The sequence below is a fragment of the Siphateles boraxobius genome, unplaced genomic scaffold (genome assembly GCF_051911475.1).
Source record: "Siphateles boraxobius isolate OS27281-9 unplaced genomic scaffold, OSU_SipBor_1 9, whole genome shotgun sequence".
NCBI lineage: Eukaryota > Metazoa > Chordata > Actinopteri > Cypriniformes > Leuciscidae > Siphateles > Siphateles boraxobius.
The window spans coordinates 11,267,917-11,291,746 of NW_027509219.1; the positions used below are offsets into that span (position 1 = coordinate 11,267,917).

General features: G+C 36.2%; 1 protein-coding gene and 1 long non-coding RNA gene across 3 annotated transcripts in view; one reads left to right on the forward strand and one right to left on the reverse strand.

Annotated features, from left to right (window-relative positions):
* LOC143732905 (uncharacterized) overlaps positions 1 to 347 on the reverse strand; it is a 376,949-nt gene extending 376,602 nt beyond the window's left edge. For both annotated transcript variants that reach the window (XR_013201198.1, XR_013201199.1), the window contains exons 1-2: positions 266 to 347; positions 10 to 109 (exon numbers count right to left, since the gene is read on the reverse strand). This is a non-coding gene — a long non-coding RNA (uncharacterized LOC143732905). The remainder of the gene's footprint in view (positions 1 to 9; positions 110 to 265) is intronic.
* A 4,282-nt stretch (positions 348 to 4,629) lies between these two features.
* The window catches only part of LOC143732098 (transmembrane protein 132D), a 35,325-nt gene continuing 16,124 nt past the window's right edge, over positions 4,630 to 23,830 (forward strand). Inside the window, exons 1-3 of the mRNA XM_077222792.1 lie at positions 4,630 to 4,988; positions 12,958 to 13,870; positions 21,570 to 21,707. Of these exons, the coding sequence (XP_077078907.1) occupies positions 4,916 to 4,988; positions 12,958 to 13,870; positions 21,570 to 21,707 (1,124 nt within the window). The 5' untranslated portion in view covers positions 4,630 to 4,915. The remainder of the gene's footprint in view (positions 4,989 to 12,957; positions 13,871 to 21,569; positions 21,708 to 23,830) is intronic.

Consider the following 23,830-nt stretch of genomic DNA (forward strand, 5'->3'; position numbering starts at 1 on the left):
CTTACGCACCTTTCTGTCTTCTTTGGGCACCAGATGTTTCTTCCTCACCCGAAACAAAGGACTTATTAGATTAGCTTGCGTTGATATAAGGACTGTTCTTCCTTCTCTGCTGTAAAACAAGAAAGTCTCCACTGACTCTATGTGCAATTACTATTGTTCTTGAAACATACCAATTAACACAGTTATAATTAAGTTAATTTACCATACGATTCAGGGGAGAACATTTGATAAGTAAATACTGATTGAAATATTGTAGAAAGTTTACCTGGGAAGGGCTGATCACGGCAAGATTTGCTGCGACTCACTAGTAGATCTTGTGAGGGTTGGTTCCTAAAAGAGCTGTTGAGTTTGATATTGTAGACGAGCTTTAAAAAAGATAATCCTGCAAAACAGAAAGGAAGGTCATTTTAATACATTACTTGCAAGTAGTCAGTTTATATATAACTGTAGGATTTAATTTATGTAAGGAGTGTTGCATAATTATATATTAAAAGCATTTTTATGTAATAAGTTCACTGATATGTGAGCATTTCTATGAATAAAAGTATGTCTTTAATAGCATGCAATAATCATATAAACTTAAAAACGTGATTATGATAACATGATATAATATGTTACATGATAACATGTAAAAAAAAAAAAAAATGATTTACATGCAAACGAGTATGGCAAGCCGTTTTAACTTTTATTCATTTCCAGGATATGAATCCTTGATATCAACAATTACATTTTCACTAGTAAAAATGATAATTATTGATATCAGGAATAATATTTCTACTAGTAAAAATGGCAATTTTGGATATCAGGAATTACATTTTCACTAGTAACAATGCTAATTCTTGATATCAACAATTGATTTTGAATGGCAGCCTATGGTGACATTTCACTAGTGAAAATACAATTACAGATATCAAGAATTATAGTTTTTACTAGTTGAAATTCAATTGTTGATATCAAGAATTATCATTGTTACTAGTGAAAATGTAAATGTTGATATCAAGAATTAGCATTGTTACTAGTGAAAATGTAATTCCTGATATCCAAAATTGCCATTTTTACTAGTAGGAATATTATTCCTGATATCAATAATTATCATTTTTACTAGTGAAAATGTAATTGTTGATATCAAGGATTCATATCCTGGAAATGAATAAAAGTTAAAACGCCTTGCCATAAACGGGACAGTTATCAGCAGTGTAACTGATCTGATTACAACAAAATAATCGAGTATCTGATGTCATGTGACAAGTCAAATTAGCTTTTCCACTCTTGCAAACAGAGGAAGGTTATGAGTTGTGGAGAGACATCATGTATCATTGGAACATCAACAGACAGGATCCAAATTGTAATAATTTTAATGAATACAATGCAATTAATATAAACTTTTTTGATAGTGTATGGGACGTCCGACTACTTTCCAAGAAGGTGCGCGGAACTGATTTACAAATATGGAGATAAATATGTACAGGAATTGAGGCACTAGCCATTGACAGCACTAGGAGTAAAAGCTGCATGATTATGTAAAAGTATTGTACGAATTTGACAAATTGTTAAATCTTGTAAATTATTAAGACTTAGAGACTATTTTTGTACTGATTGGGCTTTGGGTTTTGTAAGAAAAAGTTTAAGAAACAACAAATGCTTGATAAAATGTTTGATTTAGGGTTAAAACCAACACATACATACCATTGCGAATATTTGCCTTTGTAGCTTTTCGTCTCCCGTTTACTTCTCCTCAAACAATAATGAACTGACTGAGTCCGAAAGGCCCTTTTGGTCTTTTCAGCTGAAAAAAAGAGAAAAGAAAATATCATTATATAAAATATATCGGATTATTTAATGGAAAAATGACTGATTTATCTTACAAATATTTCTTGTTACATTATTAGGCATTAAAAGAATGATAAGTGTTGTGATTAATATGCATTTACAACAAATATCACTTTAAAACTAACAATACTGAGGTAAAAGCACGGACAGTTTTGTGGTTACTGTCCTTTTACCACACCTATCACAGTAAAACTAAGGTTACGGTGGTAAACGCATGGTAAGAGTTGTGGTTACTGTGCATTTACAACAAATATCACATTAAAACTACAAATAATGTGGTAAAAGCATGGTAAGTGTTGTGGTTAATATGCATTTACAACAAATATCACATTAAAACTACAAATAATGTGGTAAAAGCATGGTAAGTGTTGTGGTTAATATGCATTTACAACAAAAATCACATTAAAACTTACAAATAATGTGGTAAAAGTATGGTAAGTGTTGTGGTTAATATGCATTTACAACAAATATCACATTAAAACTACAAATAATGTGGTAAAAGTATGGTAAGTGTTGTGGTTAATATGGATTTACAACAAATATCACATTAAAACTACAAATAATATGGTAAAAGCATGGTAAGTTCTGTGGTTACTGTCCTTGTACCACACCTATCACAGTAAAACTAAGGTTACTGTGGTAAAAGCAAGGTAAGTGTTGTTTTTACTGTGATTCTACTACAAATACCACTTTGGAACTAATTGTACTAACTTACTTTAAACCTAATTTGAATATTATTAACTAATAGAAGGTCTAGGCCTGTAGCACGACACGTGACAGATAGTGTTTAATCACCTTGTTTTGAATTAAAAAAGCAATGAAACGCAAAGCCTCCGTGGAGATGACAGATAATGCAGAGACTGAACATGAGTTAATCTGATTCATTTCGACCATCAGAAAAGACATTATATCAAACATTATTAGATTAATAATTATAAATAAATCATTATTATTAACATTAATACAGTGTATTTTGCTACTTACCAACATCCGGCACACATGAACTGATGCCAAATATCGCGATGTGTTCGGAAGGAGACTTCTTCAACGCGATTTCCTACTGATAAAATTCGCGTAGTCGTTTATACTTTTTTTTTTAAAAAATCAATAAACAGCAAAGCAGTCCAGCTTCCCTGGCAATAAGACCGAAATAATAACATTAAAAGAAATACATATATAAACATGATACGATATCGTGAATAAATGTCGATTAAACAGCTTTCTCTGCTCCAGCCCGACTGGCAGAAAGAATCGTGCATTACATTAGTAAAAAATAATAATAAAATAAATAAATAAAAATGCTGATATCACGAAAATAACGCAATAAACGTGTCAGTATCACGAACCAGTAGATTAAATGACGTGACCATATCACGAACTGCCATGAAACTTGGCTGTGTGGCACCTCAAAAGCGTGGAAAAATTTGCTAATTTATATTAAAATGAGTGTATAGGGCTACTGAGAAGTCTGAACATTACTGGTATTGTCATTTTTATAACCTTTATTTAACCATCTGGAACGGAGAAAAAATGATACCACTTAGCGCCTCTAGTGGACTTTTCACTCGAAAAGTGCAGGGAAACGTACCTGGAGGTACGTATTTCAGGTTTTGCAAAAACGTAGGCAGAGTAACGTATTTCCAATGAGCCTGGCGTTGCAACGACGTCAAACCTGTAATTATTTGAGAATACCATAACATTTGAGAACTGCAGCAGGAGGAAGATGATCATGGAATAACTCTCTGTTATTCACACAGCTATGCTTTTAAAAACTAGAAATATAGTGTATGGACAGTGTTAAGTTAATTTTGAAGTTTTATCTCTTCCATTCACAATCACTTTTGATGAGTGGACAAGAGCCACTTAAAGCTCATTTAGACCTCAACCCTTATTTCTAAAACTCACCACACATCACCTTGTCTAACGTTATCAATGAATCTCTGTCCATAGAAATGAGATATACAGAAGGTATAGGTAAAGGGGACAACATTATAAATAATACCAAGTCCAAGATACAATTTCATACAGAAAAGGTCCGTCCAGAAATAAAGTACTGTTGCATGTGGTGCTGGTTCTGTATTGTAGACTTTGGAAAATGTAAGATTATTTCATAAATCTACTGGTTGCTCTGGGGAAACAAAAGATCAAATCTTATAATAGCCATGCACAACACACACACACACACACACACACACACACACACACACACACACACACACACACACACACACACACACACACACACACACACACACAAACACACACACACGCGCGTATATATAGGCGTGTAAAAAAGTTTGAAACAAAAAACTGAACAAAATGTAGTTTCAAACATGACCACGAGATGTCACTGTCATTCCACAACCAAAGCACAGGCTGACTTAATGACAGATTTGGTGATCTGATTTGGTGATTCTTTTTTTCAAAGAAACTTTTGCTGTTTTTTTACGTGTACGATTTCACACTGTTACACCACAAATTGTATCATGCAATGTGATAAATATGTAACACAAGTATATTTAATCTCTTTGTGGTCTTATAAACACTGCGTTGAGCGGTTAATCGCATGAATGCCTGTCTGTGTTTAATTCACTGTTAGCGGTAAATCCCGTCGCTCGTGCTCAGGACTGATGAGGATCTAAAGCTCGCGATGGGTGACGCGCAGACTGATGATTGTGGTGTTTCGCGCTGTCAGGACACTTTCTACACGGACGAGACCACAATAGGACGAGTTAGGCTATCAAACAAGAGAAACCTGAAATGTTACCTTTCATTCCTTGGATTATAATGGAACGCTGTGCATTAACTTAGAAAATATCAACAAAATGGGTTCCAAACTAATACATCTCGCTAAAGATTCCCAGTCAAGTTTTGCCTCACGTGCCGCTGTTCCAGTTGGAATTAATTATTCAGAAGTGTGCAGCTCTTCATAGTGTATCTGTGGAGCGCGTGCACAGGTGAAGATTCCACAGGTAAAACAGCATGATGCCGACGGACCAAATGCGCACCTCGGTCTCTCCTGTTTAGGATTCATAAATGTCAGAAACGTTAATGGGACATATCATAGATAACCCCTGTGGCCAAAATGAGCGTCCATTCTCACCTATGGCGGATTCTGCAGATATTATTGCCAACGATAATCACGGCTGTCACTCAAGGTATGTGGAATGTGGATTTCTTAAAGTCTAAAAGTTGGAAGAGGCGAATATAATGCTTGGGTCATTGTAAATAGTATCATAGTGTATTTAGGACCAGTGTTAGGGGTTTGTAACCTGAATAACCTATCTTGTAACCTATCTTTAATGCGTGACTCGAGATGAAGTCTCGTTTTAGACAGGTCATTCTGTTAACAGCCAGAATCTTGAACAGAAATGTTACAGTAGTCTGTAGGTTACTTTAGGTTGACTGTGTTCCATTCCATTTCATTTTTTTTCTTTCATTTTTAGAGACACAAATCCCATAGGCTATTTTAATCCTTCATAAAATTAATGTAGCATGAAAAGTTCATGGTTTAAATCAAATTAAATGTCTTAGGAAACACTTCAAAACATTCTTACAGTACATTATACAGATTAAAACAGTACAGTAAAGCTACAGTTTGTATAATTAAAATTGCACAACAGTGTCATGATTTTTACATAGTTAAAATTATAGGTTGTTAAATTAATTAAAACTATTAACCATGCATTTTTCTGCAATTTATGGAAAATACGCATACATTTTTTGAGAGGGGTCACTCGTAGTTCTCTTGGTGCCGATGGAAAGATAACTCATAACAAAAGGAAATGCTGTATAGTACTTAAGATGTTACTCATATATTCTGATATGTTCCATGGATTGGGGACATGTTTTAAGTGGCATGATGGTGGGTAGAGGCTGAAAAAATTCTTATTAAAGCAAATGATCCTCAGAAAGTGACTCAGTTGGTGCAACTAACCAAATTTAGACATGAAAATGTGTGATTTCTTCCATGGCATTGGCACGGGCACAATCCTTCTAACAAACATGAATCTATATTTAATCTGTATCTGTATACTTATCTGCAGAAACTACTTTACATTCAAGACCTTAAAGATTCTGGATAAAAGCATGATAAAGATTAAATCCCAATGAAACTGATTTTTCAAAGAAGTTTTAAGGGAATTATTGGATATGGGATCATTCCCAATCATCCCTCAAAGGTCTTTGCTCACTTCTCAGTCTTTAGTTTCTCATTCCTCTCATCTGTGTCAGTCCTTTCTGTACTTTTTTTTTTTTTTTTTTTGCAGTGAGTGCGTGTTTCTCAAGGCATGGTCTGGATAGGATTAGTGCTCATCCTGTCCCAGAAACAGTTTCTACAGCTTCACTCATTCACAGTTGCTGAGACATCTGTGCTGTGCGTGTCCTCTCTCTTTAATATTTTTTTAAGACATCTTAAGATCACTTCTGTGTTGTTGCACACGAGAAATGTAAACAATATCACACAAGCAATTGTGCTATTGTTGTACTGCTTAAATATACATAATATATGTATGCTTTTTATACAACAACTCTAACAAAGTCAATATCGAGTAAGTTTTCAGACAAAATTTGTCCAGTTAGTTTATATATTTTCTGTCTCTACCAACAAAACTAGTTCCAAAAGAAGCACAAGAATCAAGCCCATTCGGAAATGCTCTTGGCCAATCAAAATTTCGATGTTACAGTACCATGCTGGATTTTATTGGTTTGTTTTAAAAGTTCAAGAAATTAAACCATTCAGGATTAATATTGATGATGGACAACAGAGAAAGGAGGAAAATATATAAAAGGCTTGCTTGCATTCAATAGACCCAGTATGATGACTTGCTAAATGTTCATATAGTTGCATACTTATGTGCTATAGTTACATGCAGGCATATGCTTAACATTCATTTCAATATTGTCTATTGATATACTGTAAACTGTTAACCGTCTGTGTAAGACTTCATTAGTCCCCATCAGTTTTCCACTTCAAGCCTTTAGTAGGATGCCCTTAAATCTCCTTCTTAGAGTTTAATGTGGTGATATTTGGCATTAAGGATGTATTATAAAGGTTTGTGCTGACTTAAAAGGTAGCATGCAAGCTTGCTTGTTGACAATATGATAATGTAGAAGAATAATCACTTAAGTATAAGCTTTAAACTAAGATCTGTCATAGCATTATATTTATGTCATCAGTACCACAGTCATCCAGCATAAAGGCCCCAATTGGTCAGTGTAAATGGACTCTGCTCTGCCATCTGTCCTTGTACATCCTACAGCGTAAATGGTGCTATAACTGATGCATTGAATTATTTGTAAGTAATTGCATTTGCCTAATCTCCCTGCTTTACCTGAACAAACTGTTTGATGAACACACACAGATAAACAAAACATTACAGAACTCTAAACTGTTTGGAAAATGTAAATATGAATTAAGGCCCGTTCACAACAAGGAAGGACGATAACTAATAACGATAATAATATGGATATAGTTCTAAAAATCTTTCTAAAAATAAAAGAATAGGAGAGTCCACCACACACTATAAAGACAATAGCACAGAGAAACAATGTCGTTGGAATCACTGTCAGAACCATCTTTTCCTGCTTATGAATGATAAAAACATTGACAGCGAATCAGAATCCCTACTTTAAAGAGCTTGAGCATTTAAGTGACTGAGGACATAAACTGAAGCTTAAAATAAATAGACACCATCCTCTGGTGTGGACGCTAATATAGTTATCGTTATCTTTAAACCAAAGCTTACTGAATGTGTCAAACTGTTAACTAAATAAAGTGATAAGTTGAGTTGTTTTTAATCATTTTTTTTTTTACATAAAGTGATGATTGGGGATTTTAAATGGATTGTTCACCCAAAAAATGAAAATGTTCTCATCATTTAATCACCCTCAAGTTGTTCTGCTGAACACAAAAGATATTTTGAAGAATATTGGTAATCAAACAGTTGATGGACCCCATTGACTTCCATAGTATTATTTTTTATTTCATACTATGAAAACCCATACAGTGGGTTCCATCAACTGTTTGGTAACCCATATTCTTCAAAATATCTTCTTTTCTGTTTAGCAGACGACTTAAGGGTGATTAAATTATGACAGAATTTTCATTTTTGGGCGAACTATCCCTTTAAGGTGTCATAGCAAGAAAGAGTGTCATCTTCAATTTTATTTGAAGAAGTTTGAGGTATTTGGATAAAGAGAAGCAACTGTTGATGTGTCTCAAAGAGAAACACATCTGTGCTGTCAGCTACTGTTTGTAGTCCTTTGAGTCTTTTTACTGTATTCTCACAGCATGGTGGTGAAACAACTGCTTTTTTCAATGTTTCCAAAACTACTCAAGAGTTTCTTGTGTAATTTTTTCTCTCTCACAATTTAGGTTTGTCCGAACATCTATGAAACCTACAGTAAACCTTTAGTACAGTGAAACGAAATGCAAATAATAAAATCCAACTAGCCATATTATCTTGCATAATTAATTGTTTAATTATTGGCTCAATAAATATAATATAATAATAATGTATGTTAATGACATTTTTGTTGCCATTTTGGTATTATGCATCCAAGGTTAAATATCGCTTTTGTTTTCTTATACATAGTGCATCACCTCATTTCTCAAAGTGTCAGAGTTCATTCGTTCAGTCTCTTTAAACAACCCCTTTCCAAAAGCCTACTCTACTCTGATTGGTCAGACGGTCCAGTCTGTTGTGATTGGTCTACCCCTTACAGCGCTTGTCGGAAAGGAAGCGCCTATTACCTTATCTGAATTTCAGCTCTGGAGGCTTCCTCGGCACTTGAATACACAGTGATATGAATGATGGCGCCGGTTTTTCTAGTCCCTCATCCTTTTGAATTGCATGTAAAGTGGATTTGCAGCGCTGAAAACAGCGTCTTCTGAACATGTCGACAACACAAACCAAACTCTTCGAGGCCTCAGCTACAACTACAGTATTTGAGGGCAGATCAAAGTAGATTTCATTTCAATCAGTTCAGAATCCATTCTTTCTGTTAGGAGACAATAGCTTTATTTGTCATGCATTTTGATCTTTAAAACTTTGCGGATCTTTTAGATTCACAAACTTTGATACAACTTTGGTTTTTCATTGAAATGAATATTAACTAAGAATAATAAATGCTTTTGAGTAAATTTTCATTGTTAGATCATGTTAACTAATGCATTTTACTAAACAAATTATACCTTATCGTGATGTGTTTCCAGTGTTTCTCATGGCAATGCCAAAATTTGTACCTGCCAAAGTCATGCATCTAATTGCTAAAATGCTATTTATGACTTCATAGTTTATTTTAAAATTCTCTAATTTAACTCCCCATTTATACAATTAATACGCACATTAAATGTACTAAGAATTTATATCAGTGTTTAAACACGCACATTAAATGTACTGAGCATGTATCTCAGTGTTTAGCACGCATCCTACACACTGTTTTCCCCATAGTGTGGCTAGAAGGCTTATTATCCCATCATCTTACCTACGGATTTAGAGCTGAATCCAGCCAGATGTTATCTATGTCATCTGCTGAAATGGAGGGTAAATAGAATGGATGTTGACCTGTTGACCAGCACAACTGCTAATGGTAATGCATCCAGTCCTGCTGATGACTAGCAGAGAGACCTCTGTGAACTCAAAGCCAAATGCTATAAACTACACAATCTCAATTTAAAACATCTGAAACAAACAACTCACCACACATAAATTCTCAAATACAAAAATATAATAAACAATAAACACATATACAGATTATCTGCTCAGATATTTTGGCATGAAAGAAGCATTTAAACTTTAAATACTACAAAAGCATAATTCAATAATTCAAACGTTTCAGACGTTTTTAAGTAGTAGTAGCATAACGAGTGTGAAGTTCCTTCTAAAGAGATTAGGAGAAAGTTTACTGTTTAAAAGTGGGGGAAAATAGATAAAGCAATAAAGGAAAGGGTCAGATGTGTGCGTTTTCAGAGTCTCGATTCCAAAAATAGTATTTTGAAAGATATTCTTTTTTTTTCTTTTTCTTTGCAGCAGTTGATGGTCTGAATCCACATTTTGTGGATTGTGGCTTTAACTGATCATGAAATATGATCTGCTTTTCAGCCAAAGGCATAGTTTACACAAGTGAAAATTCTGTCATCATTTACACCATTTTTTGAGGTTCAATTAAGTTCAGTGTTGTCTTGGACCCTATTAACTTTCTTTCTGTGCACAAAAAAAAAGTAGAAACGTGTGTGCGTGTTCTGTGGGGGGGAAAAGTGTTTATATACTTTTTCTTGCACTGTGAATGTTTTGTTTGTTTGTTTGTAACTGTTTGTACTGTGTTTGGTGGTCATACACAATTTCACAATTTGTGTAGAAATCCAGATAAGTCCAAATGGTTCACTTACTGTACTTTTCCCCCAACAACTGTGCAAAGCACAGAAAAATAATAATAATGTAAATGACAATGTCAGCCAGGCAGAATGTTATCCAGTTCAGATTAATCTTCCTCCTTTGCATGTTCTGTGACTGCTTCAGCTGTAAATGTTAGTGTAGGAGTTGTCATGTGCCATGAGTTCAGTTTGAGATTAGTTTGAGTCAACTGGCCTTTCACTGCGTGACCCTACCACTCAATCTGCTTTTGAAAAAAAATATTTCCAGGAATTTTGGACGGCTCTTTTGAGCTCATCCTTGTTATCGGAGTTTATTTTGTTTATTTTATTTTATTGGCATATAATACACAATGCTGGATCTTAGACTTCTCTGAGTTCACCAATCCGCACGAGTTTTTCATGGATCTACTAGAATATTAAATTTTATTTTATTTTATTTTAACCATATCTCTATTGCACTTTTTATTTTATTTTAGCTCATGATAAGATGTTTTTAATGACAGATCTTTTTTTTATATTATTTACTGAGGCAAGCTAGCATTAAGTGGCCTCAAAAATGTATAAAGGAGCCTTTGCCATATGGCAAAGTATCAAACTAAGTGCCATTTTAAAAAAAATATGTTGTGCAAACACACTTATGTAAAACAATAAAAATATGTTTGCATGGTTGCAAATTACAACAGAAAGGATGAATTACTGAAAAACATATTTGGACATTTTCTATTGGTCAAACACAGTATTGTTTATCTCAGAACAAAGTTCTCACACTCTATAAAGTTTCATTAGGATACATTATAAATAATTTTGGAAATTGAGGAAATTATCTATAATTTACTGAATGAACTCTGTTACATGAATAACATTAAAAAGAATTTTCCCACACTGTATACAATATAGTCAGGACAACAGTCTCATATTTACACAGATTTTTTTGGGATAATGGAATGTCATCTAACACTAAACATGTTGAGAACTGTTGAAAATAATGCTAAATCCTTACTTAAAAAGACTGCTAAATTTAATCCAAACAGTCAGTGGTGTAGGCAGAGTTCCAGTGCTGCATGCTGGGAGATTTAAATTGGGAGATTCAGAATATTTTCATGCCAGAAATGTTGCTATGATGCATGCATTTCTTAGTGTGATTTAAGTGTCATAAAAGGGCCAGTATATTTGATATAATGGTACAAAGTCATAAACTTGAAAGGAGTGTAAATTTAATACGAAAAAACATTGCCATTTCTGACTGAATGAAGAGACTTCCAGCACCTGGTATTCATGGCGGCATCCGATCCAATAACTTTTTTAACCTGTCTTTTATGCATCGCTTAACCGTGATACACATCACCACATATTCACTAGGCTTGTCATTATAACAAATTGTTATAAATTAAACAAAACCTCACATTTCATAATTATAAATTACTGTATTTCCAACCTTACCCAGATAAATATAGTACACTCACGTTAATATACTGTATGTACTGTACTATATAGCAAATCTAAACTGCTTGAATGTTATATAGTCGAAAAATATAACACATCCTACTTTACCTTTTAGTATACTCATGTAAAGCAGCCTACTGTATACTATACAGCAAATCTCAGCTGCTGTATAGAGAGAGAGAGCAAATCTCAACTCCTTGATTCTTTTTGTTGCCAAATGTAACTATATTATCCCCCAGCTCTTTATATAAAGTTGGATATATAAGTGTTCCAGCTTTGACCCGCATACATACAGTTTATTAATGTAAGGAGATATATATATATATATATATATAATATATAGCATATCTCATCTGCTTGTTTGTTTAACACTTGAAGTCCACGGGAGGCAAGTAGTAGTGAGATCCCAAATGCAATTTATTCAAAAACGTGATTAATCATAAAACAAAGGCATGACAAGGCATGGAACTCAAGGCATGGAACTCAAAACAAGAACATAAACTTGCACGACATTACAGGAACCATTCAGTACTTGACAAATACACAGGGCAAACATGAGGGCTTAAATACACAGACTAATTACAAGACAAAGAACACCTGTAAACAATGATCAGACGATTAACCAATGACAAGAGACATGGCAGGATCACATGACAAACAAGGAATCACATGACACGACAGAAACATGACAATAGGCTTGTTCGACTTGAACTGGCGCTGCACAGACCGATCGGTTGATGACATCAAAGTACCGCGAGAGCGATTCAAAAGCATAAGGAGCCGTCTGCTCTCTAATCGCTCTCGCGGTACTTTGATGTCATCAACCGATCGGTCTGTGCAACGCTGGTTCAAGTCGAACAAGCCTAATGACAAGAAACAAAACGTGACAGTTTGCTTGTATCATGAAAAAAACTATATAATCAACCATCTTTAATCTGCTTAATCCAACTGTAAGGCATGACGATATAAAACATTAATGTAATTATTTTCTGTAAAGCTGCTTTGTGCAATGTGCATTGTCAAAAGCGCTATACAAATAAAATTTAAAACCTGACTTGACTAACCAAGACAAACCTTGATTAGCTTCCGAGATCAGAAATTTCGGTTGTATGGACATAAGCAACATCCAAAACAATTAAAGCCCCCCCCAAAAAAAAAAAAAAAAAATCAAATATAGCTACTGAGAGACATTTTGGTGGTGCACACACAGGACTATGTAGACACACTGTATGGCATGAAGACAACATTACACATCTCTCTTAAACTAATTTCTTCCCTTATTAAATTGTCTCTTTGTTCTCCTGCAGAGCTGGACAGTCAGGAGATCTCTGATGCCACCAAATCCTCCACCCCATATCCGTTGTTCCTTCCCGTAACTTATCAGGTATGGGATGCTGAATACTTCCTACTAAAAGAAGCAGGACAGGACATCATGCGCAATTCCAGCATGCAGAGCCACACGCAGCCATTTGTCATGCTCCGAGCGGGACGTCTCCCAGTTATCAATGCCAGCTACGGCCCACTCTCAACCAAACAGGAGATCCCCCTGGACTTAGTGCAGTCAGTGCAGTTATTCCGGCCCTCACCACCAGTTTTCACCCTCAATTGGAGAGTCCAGTCCTTCGTCCTGACCCGATGGGTCTATTCGTCTTCTCCCAAAGTGCGAGTCCTGTTCTACGTGGCTGGGAGAGACTGGGACAGAGGAGAGAAGGAGAAAGGAACAAAAGATGAGCTGCCGTGCATGACTGTGTATGCCTTCTGGCAGACTCAGGAGGTCCGTGGTTCCTGTGTCATCCGAAATGAGCATGGAACCTGTATGGCAGAGGTTGACCCTCCTGCAAGCTGGTTCAGCCCGGTTGAGGGCAGCTCCAGTCGGGAAAGACAAGGGCCAACACAGGGGAACCCAGTGGAGCTTTATTACCAGGCCCGTCCCAGTGCTTACGGCCCGTGCACAGCCAGTTGGGAGGAGGGCAAGAGGTGGGATTTGGGCAGTGGAAATGCCGGGCAGCCTCAGGCTGAGTACATGCCTGTGACCCCCATGCAGAGAATCGGGAGTGTTCGGCTCCTGCAGGTCAAACAAGGAGCCATGCCTGTGTCCGTGCTCAGACTGAGAGAGTCTGTGGTCATCCAGACCTCCTCTAAACCCCTTAAGAAGACTGATATCGCTTCCTTTTATGTCTACGTGAAGAGCTCAGCCAACCTGGACACTTTCTCTCTCAGGTAAGTCCTGAAAACAGACATTTATGCATTTCGTAACTTTTCCTGGAAATCAAAACCACAATTGCTGACGCCATGCTCTTTAAAGTGCCATGAACTCACCCACCCTCCCCCCTCGTTTTAGCCTGGTCGTTCACACCTCAGAGCTCCGTCTCAAGAAATGGGTGTGTAAACTGTGGAACAGTGGGAGTGTAGAGGGTGAGAAGAGGTGAAACAACCAATAAATCACAGACCTACAAAACATTCATTATACAGGCACATGAATATTAAAATATGACCACGAAAAAAACAAGAAAAAAACAACGGATCTCAGGGCACCTTCATCCATTTTAAAAATATAACCCTATAACACACTCACAAAAATGAGGGAGAAATGCGGAAGAATATTTAAAAGGTGTAATAATAATATATTCATTACATTCACAAGCAAACTTCAAATCGCTGAACAAACAAACAGTCTTCTGAACAGAAAGAATAAAGGCATAGTTACTTTTTTTGTCAGTTGTTCTTTGAATTTTCAGTCTACATCCTTATCTTCTGTGTATCAGAATAATCCATTGTGTCATCACGTTCATGATCAGACGTACAGCTGCATCAGTGTCCTTATTTGCACATATATTTCATTTGAAGAAGACATGAGCGAGAACTATAGTATATGAAACTTTAGAGAACTAGAAGTTTATGGAATTTGTCCATAAAACTTGAAACGCCCTTACTCCGGTCCTTATGAACTATATGATCCGCGTTGCGTGCATTGTTAAACTTGTCGCGTTGTTCTGCACCGCTCTCATGCGCTCTCCACATGTTGTTTGCAATCTCATGCGAAATACAACGTTGTGATTGGCTTGAACGAACTCTTTTTCATGAATAAATGCAGAGAATAGCTCGATGGCCAGCTGACGTGGAATCGTGCTTGCAGCCAGTCACACACTCCGAAGGCACGCTTATACCTCACGTTGCTTCGACTTTGTTTTTCAACTCGGAAGAACGAAATTGCTCGGAAAAACGCAAAAATAACCAATTTCCACTCATTGATAAAATGTATGAGTGCTTTTAGTGTTTTCAGTGATGTGCAGCCTTTACACATCTGTTCACATCTCAAAAAAAATTTTCTTTTTGGGGGTGGGGGGGTGGTTATCATGACCCTTTAAACTACTCAACAGAAATGCCTTACCACAGTCCTAATGCATTATGACAAATATACCAATAAACTTGGGAACAAGATTTTTAATGGATTATGCCTTTTTCCTGAAAATTTCAGTAATTTTAGCATCCTTTCTGGAAGCAGTGCAGATCATCAGAGCTAAGTGGAGAAATACACTCAATGACATTCTGAGCTGTTATTCTGACTGCAGAACCCCGGGGTCATAAGGTCTGGGAACATAGTCTGAGAAGCTCATTGTACAGATTTGAGCATCTAGCTATATGGCTGAACCCAGACATGCACGTTTAATCTCTCAGATTATTGTTGCTTCTCTCGCTCTCTGAATGCTTTGGCTGCTCATTCATTGTTGTGCTGTTCTTTAAAAAGCGTGTCTAAATATAGAGCTTCTGCTTGGTTAGACAAGGTAAGCATCATTTAGGAGTCAGAAAGGGTTTAGCCAGAACCTTTACTCAAGGTGCAATCACTTGTTTAAATGTATATGCATAGTATTTAGATTAAATATTTTATACTGTTTTATAGTATTTTTTTTATCATATTTTCAACAAATGTTTGGATTTAATGGTGCTAAAGCCATGCTAGCCATGTCTTGCTGTGCCTATGTCAACTTATTTAGAAGAAGGTGGTTGATTTTGTAGTATTAAAATGTTTGTTCGTTTTTTCCGCTATGATTGCTAAATTTGACAAGTTGAACTATCCTTGCCATCTAGTAAAAAAAGTAGAATAATATGATATTTTCTAGAAACATATTTATCTGATTACCTTGATATGATCGCTCTCAAATATTAGTATCTTAAAACTGTGTATAATAGTATTTTTAGGACTTTACTTTTTAATGACCTTTAAAAAAAACTTAAAATGATTATCTAAGCAGTGTTGTAACACTTTGATATTTTGACTTTATGCCCTTATTTTAAAGTATAATTTTAATTCAGAAATTCAAAAATGATCATCATAGAATAGTACGAAAGTACTCAGAAAAATGAATGTCACTCGTCACTGATGCCTAAACATTAATTTCTTCTCTTCAAAGAAATACATTTGAGACCTGGAAGAGCTTGTGATTTAGTGCATTTCATCACTGGGGAAATTTGGTAAAACTCAGACAATTAAATTAAGAAGCTTAGGAAGACAGGAGATTTGAGATGCCAGTTTATAGACTTTCAGTTGTGTGTCCATCATGATGGAGAAAAGGCCTATTTCCTGTGCCTTCTGAAAGCATACTCTACCTGTAAAGGTGCTCTACTTCTGTGATTTATGATCACGTATGTGCACTTTTTTCATTTGTATACCATTTTATATTTACATGCCAGGTTGTGTTATTAAGATAGATGGAACTGTTGTCCTTGCCTACTCCTCCCCGAAATCCCCTTCATTCTTAACATCCATCTCTGTTGTCTCAGGCTTTCCTGGTGAAGTTCGTTCCTCTCTGAAGCACATTTCTTCATCTATCCCTGCGTGTGAGCTTTTTCTGCTGATATCCCATCTCTCTCTTTCTCTAAGCCCTGTTGCTCTTGCCACTTAATCACTGTCGCCTTAAATCTGAGTCTGTCCACGGCCAGCTCTCTTCCATACAGCTCACATCAGTCACTGCAAATCCAGTGACGACAACTGTCCCAAGAGACTCTTCTCTTCTCTTCTCTTCTCTTCTCTTCTCTTCTCTTCTCTTCTCTTCTCTTCTCTTCTCTTCTCTTCACATCTCTTCAATATGTAGCCTAATCCCAAAACATTTAAAATCCACACAAACATGATTATAGTTGTTTGATGTCCATTAATCAATCTGAAAATGGTTCTAGTTGGTCAATTGATACTTTTCATTAACTGACACTATTATCAAATTATGAACAATTGCTCAGTTGCTTTTGAGGCATTGAAATGTTAACAGATGTGAGGTTTGATATATCATGCTGTGATATCACACTGGTTGCTTTAAATGGTGATGAAAACGTAGAGGAAATGGAAAATATACCATTAGTATTGTGTTTAATGGATTTGTTTTAATGTTGTTGTTGTTGTTGTCATAGACATGACCACTTAATAATTACGGTAGCTGACTGGTGCAATAGCAGTTTTGTTGTGCTCCAAAGTACACTTGTGTTGACTATCATACTAAAGCACATGCAAAGTACTTGATTATAATTTTAACTGCAGTGTTATTCAATATTACAGTGAATATACAGTAGTATGAATTGCAACTTCATCATTACAAATTTGTAATTACAAATATATTTAAATACATGACATACAAGTTTTAATATGAATGGCATTAAAGTATAATTTAGTTACCATAAATGCTTGTCAATACATTCAGTAGTTAATTTCAACCATATTTCAAGGACAAATAAAATTATGAAATACCATATAAAGATTCTTCTTTTTCGCAATGGTACACTTATTAAGTTGATGCGTACAGTGATGTGTACAGCCATCAATTTAATATTTCCATGGATGATGTATTCGATATGTTACTGAAATCAGTAGCCGGACTTCTCATTCTCAAGCCTGTATTTTGGTTTCTAAATCACACAGGGATCAATCATTGTGAACTCTTCACCCAATCGAGCCTTGTAAAAAATAGCTCGTCCTGCTCATCTGAATTTCATCACACATAAATCTGTCAGGAGGCCCGTTAGGAATCACCATGATAAATTTCACCTGTAGTCACGCTCATAATTTATTAGACAGAAAGTGACACGTGTCACAGTTTCATTTCAGCTGGTCATAAATTAGGAGGTTGTGAGGCAGGAAAGATAAACTGTCCTTCAGTGATTGTTTTGATTAAATGAGTGAATTTTCATAATTTAGACTTGTCTTTTCATAATTCAAATGCTTTGAGAATCTTCATTTGAGTTTCTCATCTGATTGTCTCAGTAAATGCTGTGGAAGGGCTTTTGAAGTATCCAGGAAGAGTTTGTTGATAGAAAACGCAGAAAAATGATCTAGGTTGGGCTCAAACCTGGATCCCTGTGAACTTCTGAGCATGTGCACAATAAATCGAGAAATTTATTTTGTAGACCTTTTGAATCTTTGATTCACACTATCATTCTTATATTGAGTAGTCAATAGTCAATATTACAACCCTAAAGCATATTTTAACACTCTCATAGAAATCTACTCCCTCAATTATGATGCCAAAAGATCAAACCATTATTTCCAAAGGGGGAAGAGGTAAGCAAAATCAGCATTTTCTCAGAAATGCAAGTACAAATGGACCACAAATTCTGAGAATAAGCCAATCGCATTTTGTTTATCCCAATGTTTGGCACTTGGTGCATGCTAATTTTGGGCCCTGTGTGTTTTCTCCACTACTTGGTCATTTAATATTCTCAATATGGTGCTTTGGCATTTTCTGTTCGGTTTGAGTATGTGCATGACATTTCAAAGCCTACATTCATTATGTGAAATGTCAGCGATGTTTGACGGATAATTGAAAAAGGGCTCACAATTAGACTTGTGATATCAGCTCGCTCTGATACCCTCTACCGTAATGCTGTGAGGTTCTCAACAGTGACAGACAGAAGATGATTTGGCATGGATGTTTCACAAGTTGTTTGGTCTCCATCGGTCAAATAGATTGATTTGGTTAGGAATGTTAAATGTCGGTCTTGGACGGGGGTAAAGTGTGGACTTAACACCTGTCATCAAAAATTATTTAATGATAACATAGGTTTCACTTTTAGGGCTGGGGTCACAGAATATGTATCATACATGGCATAAATAAAACGAAAATGTGTGTTTACAAAGACATTTTAATGCACAAACACTTAAATATAATGTAAGCATCTAGTGTTTCACAATAGGAATTAGAGTATTGTTTATACCTACACCATTCCAATTGAATCTGAAATACATTGCATTTGAAAATTGCTTGCCTCATTTGATGCCTTTGGTACTGGTAAATGCACAGTCAGAAATTGCAGGGGGAAAATGACAAAAGAAAAAGAGACATTGTGATAGATTTAAACATTTCGGTCAAGATAGGGAGGGCCCATTATGGTCTCATGTCTGAACAGTCCTAAAATCTTCTCAGTCAATGCCAAGATTAGTGCTCCCATGAGCCCTTACCCGAGACTGTGATTACATCTTACAAGAACAGAGAGCACAGATGGTCACACACACACACACACACACACACACACACACACACACACACACACACACACACACACACACACACACACACACACACACACACACACACACACACACACACACACACACACACACACACACACATATCTTTAAACATAACCTTAACCCTGTGTTACAAGCACGAAACACACAGATCTTACTGTTTTCCTTAATAAAATCAACATAATGCAATCTTCCCTGTGCGTATATGTTTGCAAACATGATAATGCATGTACGTTCAACTGCCTTGTAACAAATCTGACCAGATTACCAAGCAGGCAGGCATCTAGGGTCTTACAATACAGCCCCAGTGAGACTAATATTGTGCCTTATGGCGTTTTATAACCCCAATATATATGACAGACACTCATTGAGAGAAAAAAGACCCTTCAGAAACACAAATATGGCTTCGACATTACAAAAGATTTAGAGGGTGCTGGAATATGGAAGGTCCATTTTTTTAACAATCTTTTATAATTATGCTCATATTGATATCCTCTATGCCACTTTGTTTGGCTGTATTGGTTCTCGGGAAGCTTTTAGATTCTGTTCCAAGAGCTCTAATGGTCCCTAGGGCTGAACAGGATTTTGACCCTATTGAGCTGCTGAACTTCCTCTCCCCCATGGGTACATAATGTTGCAGTTGAATGTTCAATTATATTGATACATTATTCTGATAATAGTGTGATAAGGGGTCAGTGTGACAGTTTGTAAAGGTTTGGGAGGAACAGGAACTCTAGCTGTAGTCATTTGACCTCACAGGAACCTCACAGGAAATTCTAAGAACAGCTAAAGTTGACCCATGGAGCATCTATATCGTGCAATACATGGCCAAAGTGTACTTTCAGTTGTTTGATTCTTTGCCAGAGCTTCTAAATAATGAATGTTGCTTGAAATTAAGGTTGTTTGGGTTTTTTGTGCTTGTGTGTGTGTGTGTGTGTGTGTGTGTGTGTGTGTGTGTGTAGGTCAGGGTTGTCATGACTGTCAAGGCTTGGCTAACTGGGTCTGATGTGGATGTCATTGATTTCCTGTCCCCTGCAAGGGAACGGAGACTAACATCCTCTTCTTCGCTCCTGTATAGGAAACCACGCTGTCAGCCTCAGCTTTATACTCCTTGAACAAACCATCCTTGGCCTTATCTCCCCCTGCCTTACACGTGCACCCACACATGCAAACCTGCTATGAATAGAAACATGAGCATTGCTTCCATCTAATTGTGTAAGATATCCCTTGTATCTGTGGTGCTTGAAAGGCAAACGGTCTAACCAGCTTAAACAACAGATCATGGTGCTTGCAACACTAAGGTCATGGGTTTGATTTCCTGGGAATGTACACTGATGAGCCAAAACATTATGACCATTCACTGATGAAGCGAGTATCGTTGATCATCTCATAACAAGGCACATATTAAGGTCTGGGTAGGTTAGATGGTAAGCAGACAATCAGTTCTCGTAATCAACATGTTAGATGCAGGAGAAATGGGCAGGAATAAAAATCTGAGCAATTCTAACAACCCAAATTGCTATGGCAAGGCAACTGGGTCATTGTATATCTGAAACCTCAAAGGCTTGTAGGTTGCTCCCGGTCAGCAGTAGTGAGAATTTACCAACAGTGATCCGAGGATGGACAAAACACAAACCGGAGACTGGGTGTTGGGAGCCCAAGGCTCATCAATGCACGAGGGCAACGAAGGCAATCCCTTCTGGTCCGAGCCAACAGAAGGTCTACTGTGGCACAAGTCACAAATATTGTAATGATGGTTAATAATGGAACAATGGTGTTCCCTGATGGAAGTGGCCACACTGCACACAGTGTTCATTGTTCTACAATTTCCCCAGATCTCATATTAAGAAAATAAATAAAATATTTATTGAATTTTTCTAGTATGTTTGGTTATAATTGCACAAGTTTTACACAATCAAAATAGCATACCTTTTAGTCTTTAATTTACTGCATCCCTAACCCCCCCCCCCCCCCCCCCCCCCCCCAAAAAAAAAAAAACAGGCCAAAATCCACATACATACGTTCTCTATGCAGAGGATAGGCACATAATTTGTAAATTGATCCGTGGGCATAATAGTCTAAGTGAGAAAAAGGACATTGATTAATTACACCAGTGGGAACCTATGCAAGTTAAACAAACAAAGGGCCCAGAATCAGGCCTTGGGGGACACCACATTATCATAGTATACCAGTATATTGTTTGAATTTTTCTTTTTTTACTCAACTTTATTTATCATAACAGTTTATGAGATGACCTTAATAACCGGTTGTGTGACTAGTTTAACCACTATTTTTTTTACTAATAAAGACTGCAATCTATTCACAATTCATGCATTTGCTTAAAGTGATACTAGGGCAAATCTAATCAAGAAATCTCTTCCATTTTTATTTTTTTACACTTAACAGAGCCATGGTAAAAAAAGGCGTGTCCTTCCGTAGTGCCACGCCGACCAACACGCTACTATGGGACATTACCCTGGACACAGGCCCAGATGGAAGTGTTGGAGTAATCTGTCAGAGAAAGCCAGCTGCAAATGTGAAAAGGTAAGTGTGTCTGTTAAGGAAAATTGAATTAATTACTTTTAATCAGATGATTAGATGGTGATTAACTAAGTCTTACTGGTGCCAGGCAGGAACTAATGTCCATGGAAACAGTGAGTTTACATGCTATAAAGCAGATTGGACAAAGTGGATTCCTGTAATTATTCTTGTATTCGGTTCATTAGTCCTTATCTGTTTAATAAATGATCTTTCACTGTATTTATGCTTTCAAATCATTCATTAGTCCTTATCTGTTTAATAAAAGATCTTTCTCTGTATTTATGCTTTCAATTCAAAGTGAATCAACCACAGAAACACCTAAGAATGGCTAACACATGCACATGTAACACATTGACTGCATGTATGGTTTACTATGCATGTATTAAATGGGAGCACAAAGGTCAGGGTTGTACAGAGGTGTGTGTCAGAATCCTATTAGTGAAAGCCTGACCTGAAGTCTCCTCACTATTTATGGTTGATGGAAGGAACAATTCTAGGATTTCAGCCTTTGATTTGCGCATTAGATGACTTCATGTTTGCCAGAGAAGACAGCTGCCAATTTGATTAACTCCTAAGTAGTGCTGAGTTATATTTGCTGATAAATAAAAAAATGTTTTTATGATTTATGAAATATTTTTTTGTACTATGTACAAAACATCATACAGCTCAGATAGTCATGTGTCATATGTTCTTAGACAGGTCTCACAGAGAATTATACAAGCATAAATGTTGGGCTTTGACTAAACCCCCAGACCCATATGTAAACAATATACGGATGCTGCATTTATTTCTCGTTTTTGTTTTTGTAACTTTTGATTAATTTATGCTATCACCACGAAATTTGATCCAGATGCAGCTCACATATTGGGGAACTTATTTCCTAACTGAGTTATTGCATGTCAAATAAGAAATAGGCTATGTGTAATATTATTTGAGTTACTTTTTTGCCGTGATTTTTTCTACAAATTGTGTTTTCTAACAAACAATGCCTACCTTTTGACTCCCCTTGCTATAGTTTTGGAGTTATGAGTCTTTACTTTTGTGTATGTCACTAAAAATGCATTCAGGGCTTAAAGGGTTAAAGGAGGTAAAAGTGATTTCTGAATAAAGAATTGCATCTCTCTCCAATATTGCTGCTGAGGCAAAGTGGTGCATCCGTCATTGTTTTTTTATTTTGGATTCAGTACTTGGTGCATAACAAAAACCCTATGTTACGCATCCATATTCAAGCAGCAACAAATTATTAATATTGCAATATCCTGCCTTAAATAGTGATTTAAACATATTAAATCAATCAATCAATCATTTTATTTCTAAAGCACATTTAAAAACAACACGAGTTGACCAAAGTGCTTTACAGACCCAACCTTACAAAACATATCTAGACAAACACACCATAAAACACACAAAACACTAAATAAACCACATGTATCTAAGAACAGTTAAAAGCAGCAGAGAAGAGATGGATCTTCAACCTAGATTTAAAATACTCAATGGAATCACAGGATTTAATGTGTAAAGGGAGACTATTCCAAAGACGCGGTGCTGCTACCACTATATTTAAGTAATACGTCTAAAGAATAGTAATAGATAATTCGGTAACGCTTTATTTTGATGGTCCCCTTTAGACATTTTGTTGACTATTAAGCAACATTGCACCTACATGTCAGTTAACTTTGTCAACATGTCAAGCAACTTATTCTAACCTTAAACACAGGTCTAATTCTAACAGTCTAATACTTAACTAATACTCGAATGAGAGTTTGTTGACATGTAGGTGCAATGTTACTTATAGTAAACAATGTCTAAAGGGGACCACCAAATGTAACTGATAATTCTGTGTCTATGAATAAATGGAAATGAAATAGTTTGTGGAATGATATTGGCTGTAAATCACTATTTGACACCCATTGTGCCTGTTGTTGGTTTTACTCTGTTTTATACTTGATAAATCATGGTCCTGTGAAACACATGGAGGTCCCACTAGCCACTGGATCACTGGATTATTTTATCAGGGATTTCTTCATCAATCCGTCTTTTCTGTGTCAATCCCAGTTTTTGAAACAATTGCTCTTTTGGCTGTAGAAAGAGATCCATTGCATGCATTAAAAACAAAAAAGCTGTTC